Source organism: Meles meles, chromosome 7 (genome assembly GCF_922984935.1).
Source record: "Meles meles chromosome 7, mMelMel3.1 paternal haplotype, whole genome shotgun sequence".
NCBI classification, from domain to species: Eukaryota; Metazoa; Chordata; class Mammalia; order Carnivora; family Mustelidae; genus Meles; species Meles meles.
The window spans coordinates 78483566-78496940 of record NC_060072.1 but is presented as its reverse complement, the minus strand read 5'-3'; the positions used below and the strand labels follow the sequence as shown (position 1 = coordinate 78496940).

General features: G+C 35.1%; 1 protein-coding gene across 4 annotated transcripts in view; it reads right to left on the bottom strand.

Moving 5' to 3' along the window:
• LRRK2 (leucine rich repeat kinase 2) overlaps window positions 1-13375 on the bottom strand; it is a 133051-nt gene that overhangs the window by 79027 nt on the left and 40649 nt on the right. For all 4 annotated transcript variants that reach the window (XM_046012973.1, XM_046012974.1, XM_046012975.1 and 1 more), the window contains 4 exons: window positions 10321-10449; window positions 10074-10244; window positions 4974-5232; window positions 1367-1555 (listed from right to left, as the gene is read on the bottom strand). In XM_046012973.1, the coding sequence (XP_045868929.1) occupies window positions 1367-1555; window positions 4974-5232; window positions 10074-10244; window positions 10321-10449 (748 nt within the window). The remainder of the gene's footprint in view (window positions 1-1366; window positions 1556-4973; window positions 5233-10073; window positions 10245-10320; window positions 10450-13375) is intronic.

Genomic DNA, 13375 nt, shown 5'->3' with positions numbered 1-13375 from the left:
TGCCTTCGGCTCAGGTCATGATCTCAGGGTCCTGGGATCGAGCCCCGCATCGGGCTCTCTGCTCAGCAGGGAGCCTGCTTCCCCCTCTCTCTCTGCTTGCCTCTCTGCCTACTTGTGATCTCTGTCTGTCAAATAAATAAATAAAATCTTAAAAAAAAAAAAAAGAATTAACAAATCCAGGACTACAGTTTCAACACTTCTTTGCCAAATACAACAGGTAGAGAGAAAAATTAGTAAAGATATAGAAGACCTAAGAAACACAACCAATTTGACCTAAATGACCCAACAATTGCTGAATACATATTCTTTTAAGTTAAACAAAGAACATTCACCAACATAGACCAACTACTTTCAAAAACAGCCAGAAAAAAAAAAAAAGAAGAGAAAAACAGCCAGACACAGATGAGAACATACTACATTGTCTTATTCATATAAAACTTAAGAAAATACTAATTTAATCTCTAATGACAGAAAGCAGATCAGTGTTTGCCAGGGACCAAGGATCAGGGCATTTTTGAAAAGGTATAAAGGAAATTTTTTAGATGATAGGAATGTTGCATAATTTAATAGTGGTGATGAATCCATGGATGTATAAATTTTTCAAACCCCATGAAAACACATACTTAAAATGGGTGCCTTTTCTTTTATATTAATTATATCTGAATAAAGTTGGTTTTAAAAAGTACTTGGGCCAGAGATTTGGGGATTCAGGGAGAACACTTACTGTTTGCTCTCTCAAATACCTTTATCTCTTACCCAAAGTTTTCATTCCTACTATGTTATTAAAAAAGCAACTCACCCCATTTTTACCAAACTTCTTGTATTAAATATGTCAGTTCTATTACTGTTATTATATATATTGCCATGACAATTTTTTAAGTTATTTCAAGATGTTATTAAAATATTAATATTATTTTAATCCTTCTAAAGGTAAAAATGTATCCTATTTGGGAAGCACTCTCCCAGACACTTTACATACAATTTCTCTAATTCTTATAAATAATCCTGAAAGGTTGACAACACCATCTTTAATAAGGGCAAGGGGCTTACACAAGCCACAAAAGTATCTTGTCAATGATGGAACATGGAATCCAATTCTAGTCTGAGTCAGAGTGTTTTCACTACATTAGTCACCATTCACTGATAATGATCGGTATTATAACACTTAGGAAATGCAGAGATAAATTTACTTGACAGGCATCACCTTAATTGGAATTAGTGAGCATTAACTACTTCTGATAATGAACATATTTTTCCTCAAGTTTTCCAAATAAATTAAATCTGGTTTTTGTCTCCATTTCTATTGTTCAATACCAGTGCGTAACTGTTTGAAAACATAAAGGGAACATTTCTTTATAATAAATACCTTCACTATCCAGGTCATCACTTTGACCAAAAACACTGTCCACATAGGAGTCTGGAATGAAGGTCCATTCATCAAATTTATCAAGTACTTCTTCAGGAAAGTTCCCATTGCTGCCTGAGGCTGCCCCTTCTTCCAAAGAACTTTTCATCTGATATCTGAGCACCATTCTTGCTAGGGTGGATCCTATATCTACAATAAAAAGATAGACCAGTCACTTAGAAATCAAGAAACATAAACATAGATCACACCAAAGTTCCTTATGTATCTTCATGCTTCTAGAGAATTTTTTACACATTTCTTTTTTAAAAAAATATTCATTTTTGTATTTGAGAGAGAGAGTGAGCACAGAGAGGGAGGGGCCAAAGGAGAGAATCTCAAGCAGACTTCCCACTGAGCGTGAAGTCCAACACAGGGCTCGATCCCATGACTATGAGATCATGACCTGAGCTTAAATCAAGAGCTGGATGCTTAATGGACTGAGCCACCAAAGCACCCATATACTTATTTCTCACTTTATAACCATGATATTGCATAAGAAGCAGGCAGTGAATTTAAATTTTTTAGAAATCATAAAAATTTACTCAAAGCTTTGGTGTAGTGACAAAACTGAATATTTATGAAACTACAGGAAAGAGCCTGGGCTTTGAAACCTGACAGGCCTGTGCTCAAATAACAGTATTAGCACTTGCAAGTTAAATAGACTCCCTTAGTGTCAGTATCTTCACTTGGGAAGTGAAGACGACAATGTAAGGTTATGAAAAAGATTAAAGTAAATGAAGCAGGGGTGCCTGGGTGCTCAGTTGGTTAAGTGTGTCTGCCTTTGGCTCAGGTCATGATCCCAGAGTCCTAGGATCAAGCCCCACGTGCCCAGTGAGGAGCCTGCTTCTCCCTCTTCTCCTCCCTACTGTTGCTCTCTCTCACTATCTCTCTCTCCCTCAAATAAATAAAATCTTTAAAAATAAAATAAAATAATAAAATAAAAATAGAGGAAATGATGCATACAAATTGTTTAGCACAATGCTTAGAACACAGAAAATGCTCAATAAATTATATTTTTGTTTATAAACCATTTGCTAAGTGATTCATTCCACTGGGAAATTTGGTGGAATTTGAAAGTTAATATCCTTCTATTTTATTATATTTTATATTATGTTCTATTATGAAGAAATAAGTTTGCCAAGTCCTCATTGTGCTACATACAGCTTGGCAATTTCTTCAAATACATGTGTATATGACTCAGTCAAGTAGTACCTGAAAAATGTTTTAAAGCTATGAATCCAAAATGTTCTTTACTCAGTTGAGCTGCCAATATAATTATGGCCATGCTCTCCAATGAATCAAATGACATTACTATATTTTTTTAATTAGGTGAGACTTACCAAAGGTAAAAAAAACATCATGCATAACAAAGGGAATACAATGGGTGGTAAATCTCCCTTCATCCCTCTGCAGGGGGCCTATAATCTCTCTCCATCAGAACTCAGAGATTCAAGTAAGCAGGTTGTTGGCAGGAGACATCTTGAAGTGATGGAACATGGGATCTAATCATATTTCATTAGTTTCCAGGGTCCACAGAGGCAACCAGGAACAAATTTCTGGAGTATTTCTTCTGACATAAGTCTTTTCATATTCAAACATTTATAACTACCATATCTCAACTGTGTTTTCGCAAACATCAGTATACTAAAAATGCTGTCCTTTGCTTTTTTATTTTTTTAACTTAATAATGCACTCTACATCTGAACATTTTGATTTGCTAGATGTTTTTCCCCCAACAATTGCAAAGCATCCTATTGCATGAATGTACCATGATTGATTCAAATAGTTCCTTTTGAAGAATATTTGGGATTTTTTCTCACAATTTCTTGCTATTATAAACAATTTTTTAATGTGAATCCTTGTACATGATTTTTTGTGTACATTGAAAATGCCTTTACTATGGATTTCTATCCATGTATAACTGGGCAAAAAAGTATGATGTGCATTTAAAATATTAATGGATATTACCAGATTGTCATCAAAAGAGGATAATTTAAATTTATAGGAATAGTGTGTAGAATGTCTATTTCCATATATGCTTATCAACATAATTTTTTATCAAATTTTGAATTTTGCCAATATTTTAAATATTTAATGAGCACCTAATATGTGCAAAGTACTAGCACAGATGCTAAAGTTACAATGGAAAAAATTGACATTGACTTTGTGATGCATGTAATCAATCAAAAGGTAGAAAATTAAAAAAAAAAATACAGTTATATAATGTGGTAAGTGCTGGTACATGTAAGAAACAAGGAGCTACAGAGCGTGTAGGTGGATCTTCCACCCAGACTTCACATGGGCAGGAATGTTTCTTATAAAAAGTGAGATGGTGCTGAGGCAAAAAGAATGAAGAGGCAGGCAGGTGAGAGAAAGGTAAGGGAATTAAACAGCTAGAGTAACACTGGGAAAATCCTGGAAATAAGAGTACATGACGCATTTAAGAAACTTAGGGAAATTCAGCCTCACTGAATCTTTTAGGGCCCACGAGAATGTTGGAGACCTGGAATTTGTAGAGGCACCAATAAGCATAGAATACTTTCCTCCAGCAGCATTCAGCTACCCTAGGGAAGGGAAGGAAGGAAGCAGACTGTTGGAGTGAACAGGAATAAGGTTTAACCAGGAAATGCATCAGGAAAATGACAGTAAAACAAACATGCTATTAACCAGATAGTCCTTAAAGTGAAGAATACGACCACTGTTGGGAAGGAAGTGGGCATGGGAGTAAGTTATCAGAGGCAAAGCAGGGCACTCAACTTTTAGAAACACAGTTAGTATGAATGACTGACATCTGAAATGACAGAAACATTAATGGAGGAGGATGCTAACTTGTCATCTATCTATATACTTAATATATATTAACTTGAAAATATAAAGAAAATACATCCTTAACTGAAATATTAAAAAACTGAAAACTAAATATGTTAACATGAAAATGCAAAGCATATATACGTATATGTTTCTACATATACATTTTGATGCATATTATATGCAAGCATATAAAAAATCTAGTAAATAAATCTACACTGATTGCCTATAAGGGATAAAATAATTATTGTTATTTTCTTTTATAATAAAAAAGAAAATATATCTGGGGTGCCTGGGTGATTCAGTTAGGTAAGCATCTGCCTTCAGCTCAGGTCATGATCCCAGGGTTCTGGGATTGAGCCCCACATCGGGGGGTCCCTGCTCAGCGGGGAGTCTGCCTCTCCCTCTCCATCTGCTTCTCCCCCAGCTCATGCTCTCTTTCTCTCTCAAGTAAATTAAATCTTTAAAAAATAATAAAAATAAAATAAAATCTATATATTTTTAAAAAGCAACTGCTCACAAAGATCCCACTGTTTGACTCTATCTTTATAAAAGATGTATTTGCTAAGTCATAAAGAATTAAATATAATATCGCTTTAAAGCATTTCATGACCAAAAAGAACAATATCCAAACCTTCACAATATTCTTGGCTTAAGTTCTACCAAACTGAAATAAACCTAATGAAAAGATCAGTGACTTTAAAAAAAAAAAATACTAATAAAAAAAAGACTTGGACAAAATCTTCCTGTTAATACTTACTTGTTTCTTTTCTTAAATTAGATGTCTTATCTGGAAATAAAGGACCAAGCCATGAAGGTTCAATTTTTCCTATACAAAATCCTCCAAGGCAAATGCTATTATTGGCCAGATCCAGAGCAAGTCTTCTTAAAAGTAAGCTAATGATCTGGCTGTCACCTTTCCCAATGCTTATCGCCAGCGCCTTCCGAACATCTTGTTCACGGGAACCACCATTCAGTAGCAGCTCCACCAATTTGGGACTGCTGGCTTTCTCACATACCTAGTAAACAAAAAAAGAAGGTAACCATCTTAAAGGCCCATATTTCTTCCTTTTGGTAGACTAGTAAATTGAATTTTGTGTGATTTTTCTCTACAACCTCAAATTTAGATAGAAGCAAAATAAGGCAAAACTCATCCTTGAAATCGATTAGGAAAATAAAAGAAGATTAGTGCCACAAACATCAGAGTAGCATCAGCCAGATAACCTGCCATGGGAGAGTCAGTTACCATGAGAGAGGCCACACGATATAGAGAAAAAGTTTGTAACACTTGAAGTCAGAAGCCCACGGCTCTACCAATTATACATATTGTTTATAACTTCTGGGCTCCTGTTTACTCCTTGAAGGACATCTGGGAAACTAGTAGCATTCACAGTAAAGGCTACTGCCCTGCCTTCATTCATGATATAGAATAACTAAATGAGAATATGAACGTTACAAAACTTGTTAATGTTACATACAAACGACAGTCATCTCTGATTTCTGGTTTCCAGGACAGGAATCTGAATTTCTACAAAGAAATTTCTTGTCTCTCAGTTTTCTACCTTCCCCTAAATACGGTTTTCAGAGTACATGATCCAGGTAGGTTAGCCTGGTAGGTGCTACGAAAACCACAGTGACCGTAGTGAGCAGAGGGAAGACTTAGCAATCTGTAGCATACTGGCCTATGCAGAACTGCTTCTGAAAGGTGAAGGAACATGATGCACTATCAACTAGAAGATCAAAGTAACAGATGGCAGAAATATTATATGTCAGGTACTGTGCTGAAGTCTGTGTACACTTGATTTCTTATTCTTATTAAAAATCCTACACCAGGGGCGCCTGGGTGGCTCAGTGGGTTAAGCCTCTGCCTTTCGCTCAGATCATGATCTCAGGGTCCTAGGATCGAGCCCCATGCATCAGGCTCCCTGCTCAGAGGGGAGCCTGCTTCTTCCCTCTCTCTCTCTGCCTGCCTCTCTGCCTACTTGTGATCTCTATCTGTCAAATAAATAAATAAAATCTTTTAAAAAATACTATGCCATAAAAACTATTATCCCTATTTTATAGATGAGTATTTAGAAAAGATAAATGATTTGTCCAAACCCTTAGAAGAAGTCAACAAAAGCCTGGATTTGAAGTCAAATCTGCTCACTCCAAATCCTGTGCTCCTTTCACTACCCAAAATTAAGGATTACAAAAAGAAAAGAAAAGAAAAGAAGACCCCAAGATCCAAGGCAGCAGATCAGGGGAAGGACACTGGGGGAAATTCCTGAATTCTCTAGAATTTAAGTATGTCAAAGGAGTTGAGGGAAGCATTCTGTGGTTCAAAGACAAAATTACTGCCCACCAGTCTCCAGGTTACCCATCTTCTCAACCCATTCTCCTCAGAGCCACCAGGGTGCTCTTTTACTTTAGATATAATCAAGTCACTGTCCTGTTTAAAAATCTTCTAAACCCCTCTGCTCCAAGACATTCCCCAAACACAACATACAATTTTTTAAACCTCATTATTTTCATTTACACTATTTCTAGTGCCCTCAATGTCTAACTCCGCTCTTCATCGAGCCAAAAATGTTCATTCTTGAAGGAACAGCTTTATCAGCTCTTGTACGTAAGTCCTTGCTACCAAGCTCCCAAGCTCTCTTCCTCCTCCAGGCTCCCATGACTTTTGTTTAACATAGCACTTAGCACACTAAACCAAATATGTCTATTGGTTTTAAAACTAGAATGAAAAGCTTGTTTGCTATTGTAATTCAATTTGTACCTCTGTAGCCTAGTATAATACCTAAGAAATATATAGGGACACCTGGGTAGCTCAGTGAGTTAGGCGTCTGCCTTCCACTCAGGTCATGATCCTGGGGTCCTGGGATGGAGTCCCACATCTGGCTCCCTGCTCAGTGGGAAGCCTGCTTCTCCCTTTGCCTGCTTCTCCCCCTGCTGTGCTCTCACTTTCTCTGACAAATAAATAAATAAAATCTTAAAAAAAAAATACCTAGGACATATATTTAATTTAATTAGCAAATTACTAAAATCCTCTTTAAAAGTCCACAGGAAATTTAAAAGGAAGGATGGGAAGAAAAAAGAGGGAGGGAGGGAGAAGGGAGGGACAGAGGACCAGAAAACTCAATTGCAAATGCTTCTCCATAGCCCAGCAAATTTTTACGTCTTACTGCCTACCTTATATTAAGATGATTTATGTTTTATCCTCTCTCCTCTCCCAAGAGAAATAAAACTCTCTCCTTTCCACACCTAGAAATAAACCACCCTGAAATAGGAAACCCCTTGTATATTTTTGACTACTTATCTAGCACAGGGCTCTCCACCAAGAAGTTCCTCAAGCATTTTTATAGAGTACTTTTCTTGAGGGCCCAAAAGATCGAAGCTGACTTTAGGTATACAGTGCCATGAAGAGAAATATATATAAGAAAGTGTATCAGATTTTAAAAAAAATTATGAAAGTAATTTCAACTCCATGAGAAGAAAAAAATACTGCTCAGAACTACAGTTTTACATTTAAATAATAATGGAGATAATTCAGAATATAATCAAAGATTATCAAAAATATAATTGACGATCTTTTGCAATCTTCTCTCTCATCTTCAAATTTATAAATAATGCAGCAGATAATCAAAGCCAAATATTTCACACTAGCCTTTGAGAATAAATGAACAACTCCCCCTCCTTCCCTACTACCACCACGGCTATCATGAATCTAAGGTGTAGACAAGAGATGAAAACAGGCACATGCGAGGCAGATTTTCCATCACCTACCAGGAGAATGTCCTTAGGCAAGTTACTTAACCTTTCTGTGCCTCATTTCCTTACCTGTGAAATAGGAATAATACTAGAACCCATTCCCAAGGTTGTTATAAGGGCTAAACTGTATAAAGGACTCAGAGCAGTGCCCGGGGGGTAATCAAGACAACAGTGTTTGTTATTATTTTTACATGGTAGTTCTTCCCATCATGATTTGATGATTTTCATCTTTGGATCTCTATTCATGCATTTGCATGCCCAGTACTAATCTTCCATAATCTTCTATAGAAATCATGTATATTGCATCATTAAATTCCCCTCAGAAAGCCTAATAGATTAACTTCGTCTTTGCTCTGAACAGACCTTAATTATACAGCATTGGTACACAAATAGTGTTGACTACCTAATTTTACACTATAAATAATGTATGTTCAATCTATCCACAAAAATTAATCAATATTTATTATTTTTTAGATGCAAATAATCTCTGGCAACTTAGATAAATTCTTTAAATTTAATACACCCATAGATGTAAAGATCTGATTTTGTTTAAAAAGATAATAACTAAATGCACGAAGTCCAAAGAATATGTGAAGAAGAATAAAATAAAAAGCTTCTGTAGAAAAATTTGGATAACTTGAGAGAAGAGTCTGAAGCATTTCCAGTGGGAATATAAAATTATTGCATTCAAGTGCTTTTCGGGGTTATTTCCCTAACAAAAATGTGAAGGAGAAGTTTATTTTCAGTTCTTTGCCTTACCCCCCATATCCCAGTAACATTAAGCAATGATCTGCAGATCACATAAAAGATACACAATAAAAGTGTATTGCATTATTGAAGGAAATAATTTAATTACCTTTAATAATAGAGAAGCAACTAGTTTTAAGGTGAATTTCGCAAATGAAATTTGAATAAATTTAAGTAATATGAATAAAATTAAGTAATAAATTTAAGTAATACTTAAATTAAGTAAAATTTAAGTAAAAATTAAGTAATAAGTAATTATTTGGTCTTAATGTACAAATTAATTATGTATGAAAATAACTTACATGTTCAGTTTCTTTTTATGCAGAGTGCTAATTAATACTAACTTAGTGTGTAGTTGACAAATTGAATCCATAGGCAAGTGGAAAATTAAATAAAGTAAGGCTTTAAAGTAAATTATTGGAAATTATAGTATTCTGTTGGTCATTTAATAATGTACATTAAATCCCTACATGATTCATTTGTTAGAAATAGGATTACATTTCTAGAAAATACACATGCTGTTACCTGAATGCTATCAAAAACTAAAATTTATACAATGGAGAACCTCAGATAACACATAATGCGCTTCAACACTGACTAAATACATACTGTATATAAAGCCATGAGTTAGCTATTCTAGATGATACAGAGATGAACATTGTCTATTTCCACTTTCATATAACTCACAAAATATAAAGAAGTGTACCTAAATTTTCAAGGACTTACAGAAGTAAATATTTTTTACGGAGGCCAACCATGCAGGGCAGACTTTATTAGGGAAGGAGAATTTAGGTTAGATTTTGAAGGAAAAGGAGAACAATTAGAGAGATATGTTTGCACAGTGCATGAGGGAAGAGAGGGAAGGAAGGCAGGATCACAGTGCTACATGACCACAGGGGTGGCCAATGGCAGAGGATGTCCATGGGAACAGCATCCCCAAAGGTGTGCAGTATACTGCCTACACGGCCACACGCAGTAGCCCTAAGAACAGAATTTTCTAGCAGAGAAACTGAAAACAGAGAGAAAAATGGCTAAAAGATGTTCAAAACAAATCCAGATGCTGTGTGGAGTGTGCCTGGAGAACAATTTGTAGAGAGACGCATAGTAAGAGACACATTTGGAAAGTTATTTATCCACATAACAAGGTAGGCAAACAAGTAAAATGAAGGTTTCGACTGCATATACCTCAAGGACGCTCTTGCCTCTGAAATTCTGTGAATCTAAACTCCCACCATAAATCACATGCAATTGTGCGATTAACTGGCAAATTCTGTAGTAAAGAATAATAGGATGTAAGGAAGAGCTGTACAGTGGTAGAGTCTAATAACAGGAAACACAAAAGTCAGGCCTTGAGTATTACCTGACAAATTAAAGACGTTGCCTCCTTTGTTCCATTGGCGTCCGCTCCCAATAGAAGCAAGCATTCAACCATGATACTGTTATTCTGATCGCATGCTCTCTCTAGCAGCACACTTTTTAACTCGTCATCCATAACTAATTTTGCAAAGCACTTGCAACAAAGGTTTAGAAACTAAAAAGAACGGAAATGAGGATTAGAGTTAGCTAAATACATCACAGTTAGAATATAGGTGTAAAACACTGTGTACCTGTTGATCCTTTTGTTCCATGATACTAGAAGAAATCTGATGGAATATCACGGAATCAAAGGAATGATGCACCAGCAGGTTGGAAAAAGACACTGACAATTCCAGTATTGCCAAGATTGTCTGAAATCCCTGAAAGTGTGACCAAAATAAGAGGCAATAATAAAAAATAAGCAATTCTAGGCCAAAAGAATAAATAAATAATATAAAACGGTTTGTATATGATACTTAACTAAGTAGATGTATTGATTGGGTTTGTACTTAAAAGCTGTAAACCTTGAAACAATCCTGTAAACACACCTTGCTCTCTCATTGTTAAGAAATATAGCAGGCACATAGAGAATAAAATGCCAGGTAATAAACCACTGTCTAGCAAAGCAGAAAAAATACCTAATGCATTAAAAGTTGGCTTTTAAAGATTCCTGTCGAAGCCATACTTACACGATGAAAGCCAGATATTAATTAATATTAGAATAGCTGAGTCAGCAGGGTATACACCCAAACCGGACAGTAAAGTGTATTTTTTGTTACAAGATTATAGATTAGTTTCTCTAGATAGACCAGTATTTCCCCCTTTCTTCTGTGCTGTGCTGCACGTGTATGTTTGTGTGTGGATGTGCTTTCTTCTGAAATTTCAACCCCAAGCAGACAAATGCGTGCTCCCAGATTTCATTCATGTTGAGTATATTTGAGAAAAGCTCTAAAGGCATTCTGAAGTTTAATCCTTATAGCAAATTATTTATAAAGAACTAATAAGTCACACCATTATTTTTTAGAACCACCTCAAACATATTCCTAAGAGTCGTCTAGGCTCTCCACTCATGAGATATTCTAATAATGAAATTATGAGTTGACTATTATTTAACTTGGGTAAACTTGAAAAGATAAATTGAAATTTTAAAATTTTTATTATTTCTTAATGTAACATATTAATGACATTGTCTAAATAATGCAATTATTATTTTGAGCTTTTAAGATGCGGAATTTCTACAAATATTTACTAACATTTAGATAAGAGTAGTCTTAATTTATGCACGTCTGAGAGCATGAGGTCCACCTACCACTAGAGGTCCCTGCAAATTCAAACAAATGCCCCAGCAAAGCAAGCAATACAAATGTGCAGAAGGCACATAATTCAAAATAAAAACTTATAAACACTGAACTGGCCAAATAAAATATTTTGGCAGGCGAAATTCAGCCCACTGATCAACAGTTCACAATCTCTACTATAGAGAGCCTAAAATTTACACCTGTATGAATTAATACTGAGTAAACTGAGAGCCCTGTGCCTGTACAAATTTATTTCCTTTCTCTAGGATTACTTTTAATCAGTTCTGGCTTGGCTTTAATCATCCTAGACTGAGGCACATTATAAAAGCAGATTTATAAAACAAGATTGTTGTTTTTAATATAAGTATGTGTGTGTTCAGCTCTTTATAATTAAAATCTTTACATATATTATCCCATTTACTAATAATATCCGTACAGAGGACAAAGCCTACACATTTTTATTCCTGGTCAATTCTGCCATTTATGAAAATATTTGTTGAGTGTGATTTATGAAAGCTGCAAACTCCATTACTAAAAAAAAAAAAAAAAAATACAACCAAAGCAGAAACTCTTAAAGAGACTACTTGTTTTGCTAACGTTAGGAAAAAAAAAAGTCAGCAAAGTGGATATGGAAGGAACCTACCTCGACATAATAAAAGGCTTATATAACATACCCACAGCTAACATCATACTCAATGGTGAAAAGCTAGAAGCTTTTCCTCTAAGATCAGGAACAGAAGATGCCCACTGTCACCACTTTAAAAAGTCCTAGTCATAGCAATTAGGCAAGAAAAAGAAATAAAAGGCATCCAAGTTTGGATGAAAAGGAAGAAGCTGAAAAGGAAGACGTTAAACTGTCACTATTTGCAGATATTATAAGTAGAAAATCTTAAAGACACCACCAAAAACTATCTGGACTATTAAATGAAATGAATTCAGTAAAGTTGTAGGATACAGAATTAATATACAGAAATTGGTTTTATGACTATACACAAATCATGAGCTATCAGGAAGAGTAATTAAGAAATCAATCCCATTTATGATTGTATCAAAAGGAATAAAATACCTAAAATAAATTTAACCAAAGAGGTGAAAGACCTGTACACTGAAAACTATAAAACATTGGTTAAAGAAATTGAAAACAACACAAATAAATGGAAAGATATATGATGCCCATGGGTTGAAACAATCGATAGTATCAAAATACTCATACTACTCTATGCAACCTACAGCTTTAATGCAATCCCCATCAAAATATCAATAGCATTTTTCACAGAAGTAGAACAAATAACTCTAAAACTTCTCTGTAGAACTACAGAAGACTCCAAATAGCCAAAGCACTCTTCAGAGAGAAAAATGAAGTTGGGGGTATCGTGTTCCCTGATTTTAAACTATACTACAAAGCTACAGTAATCAAAACAGTATGGTACTAGCAATGATATGGAATAGAGAGCCCAGAAATAAACCCATACATATATGATCAATTAAGCCAAGAATGTACAATGGGGAAAAGACAGTCTCTTTAATGAACAGCACTGGGAAAACTAGACCAGCTACATGTGAAACAATAAAACTGGACTACTATCTTACACCACATACAAAAATTAAATCAAAATAGATTAAAGACTTGAATGAAAGAGCTGAAACCATAAAACTCCTAAAAGAAAACACAGGCCGTAAAGTCTTTGGCATTTGTCTCAGCAATATTTCTTTTGAACTATACTCCTCAGAGAAAGGCACCAAAAGCTAAAATATACAAATGAGACTACATCAAACTAAAAACATTTTGCACAGCTAAGGAAGCCACCAGCATAATGAAAATGTAATCTAATGAAATGAATGGGAGAAGGTATCTGTAAACCATACATCCAATAAGGGGTTCGTGTCCAAAATATATAATTTATACAACATAATGCCAAAAAAACAAACAACCCGATTTAAAAAATGAGTAGAGGATTTGAATAGACATTTTTCCAAAGAAGACATACAGATGGTCAACAGACACATG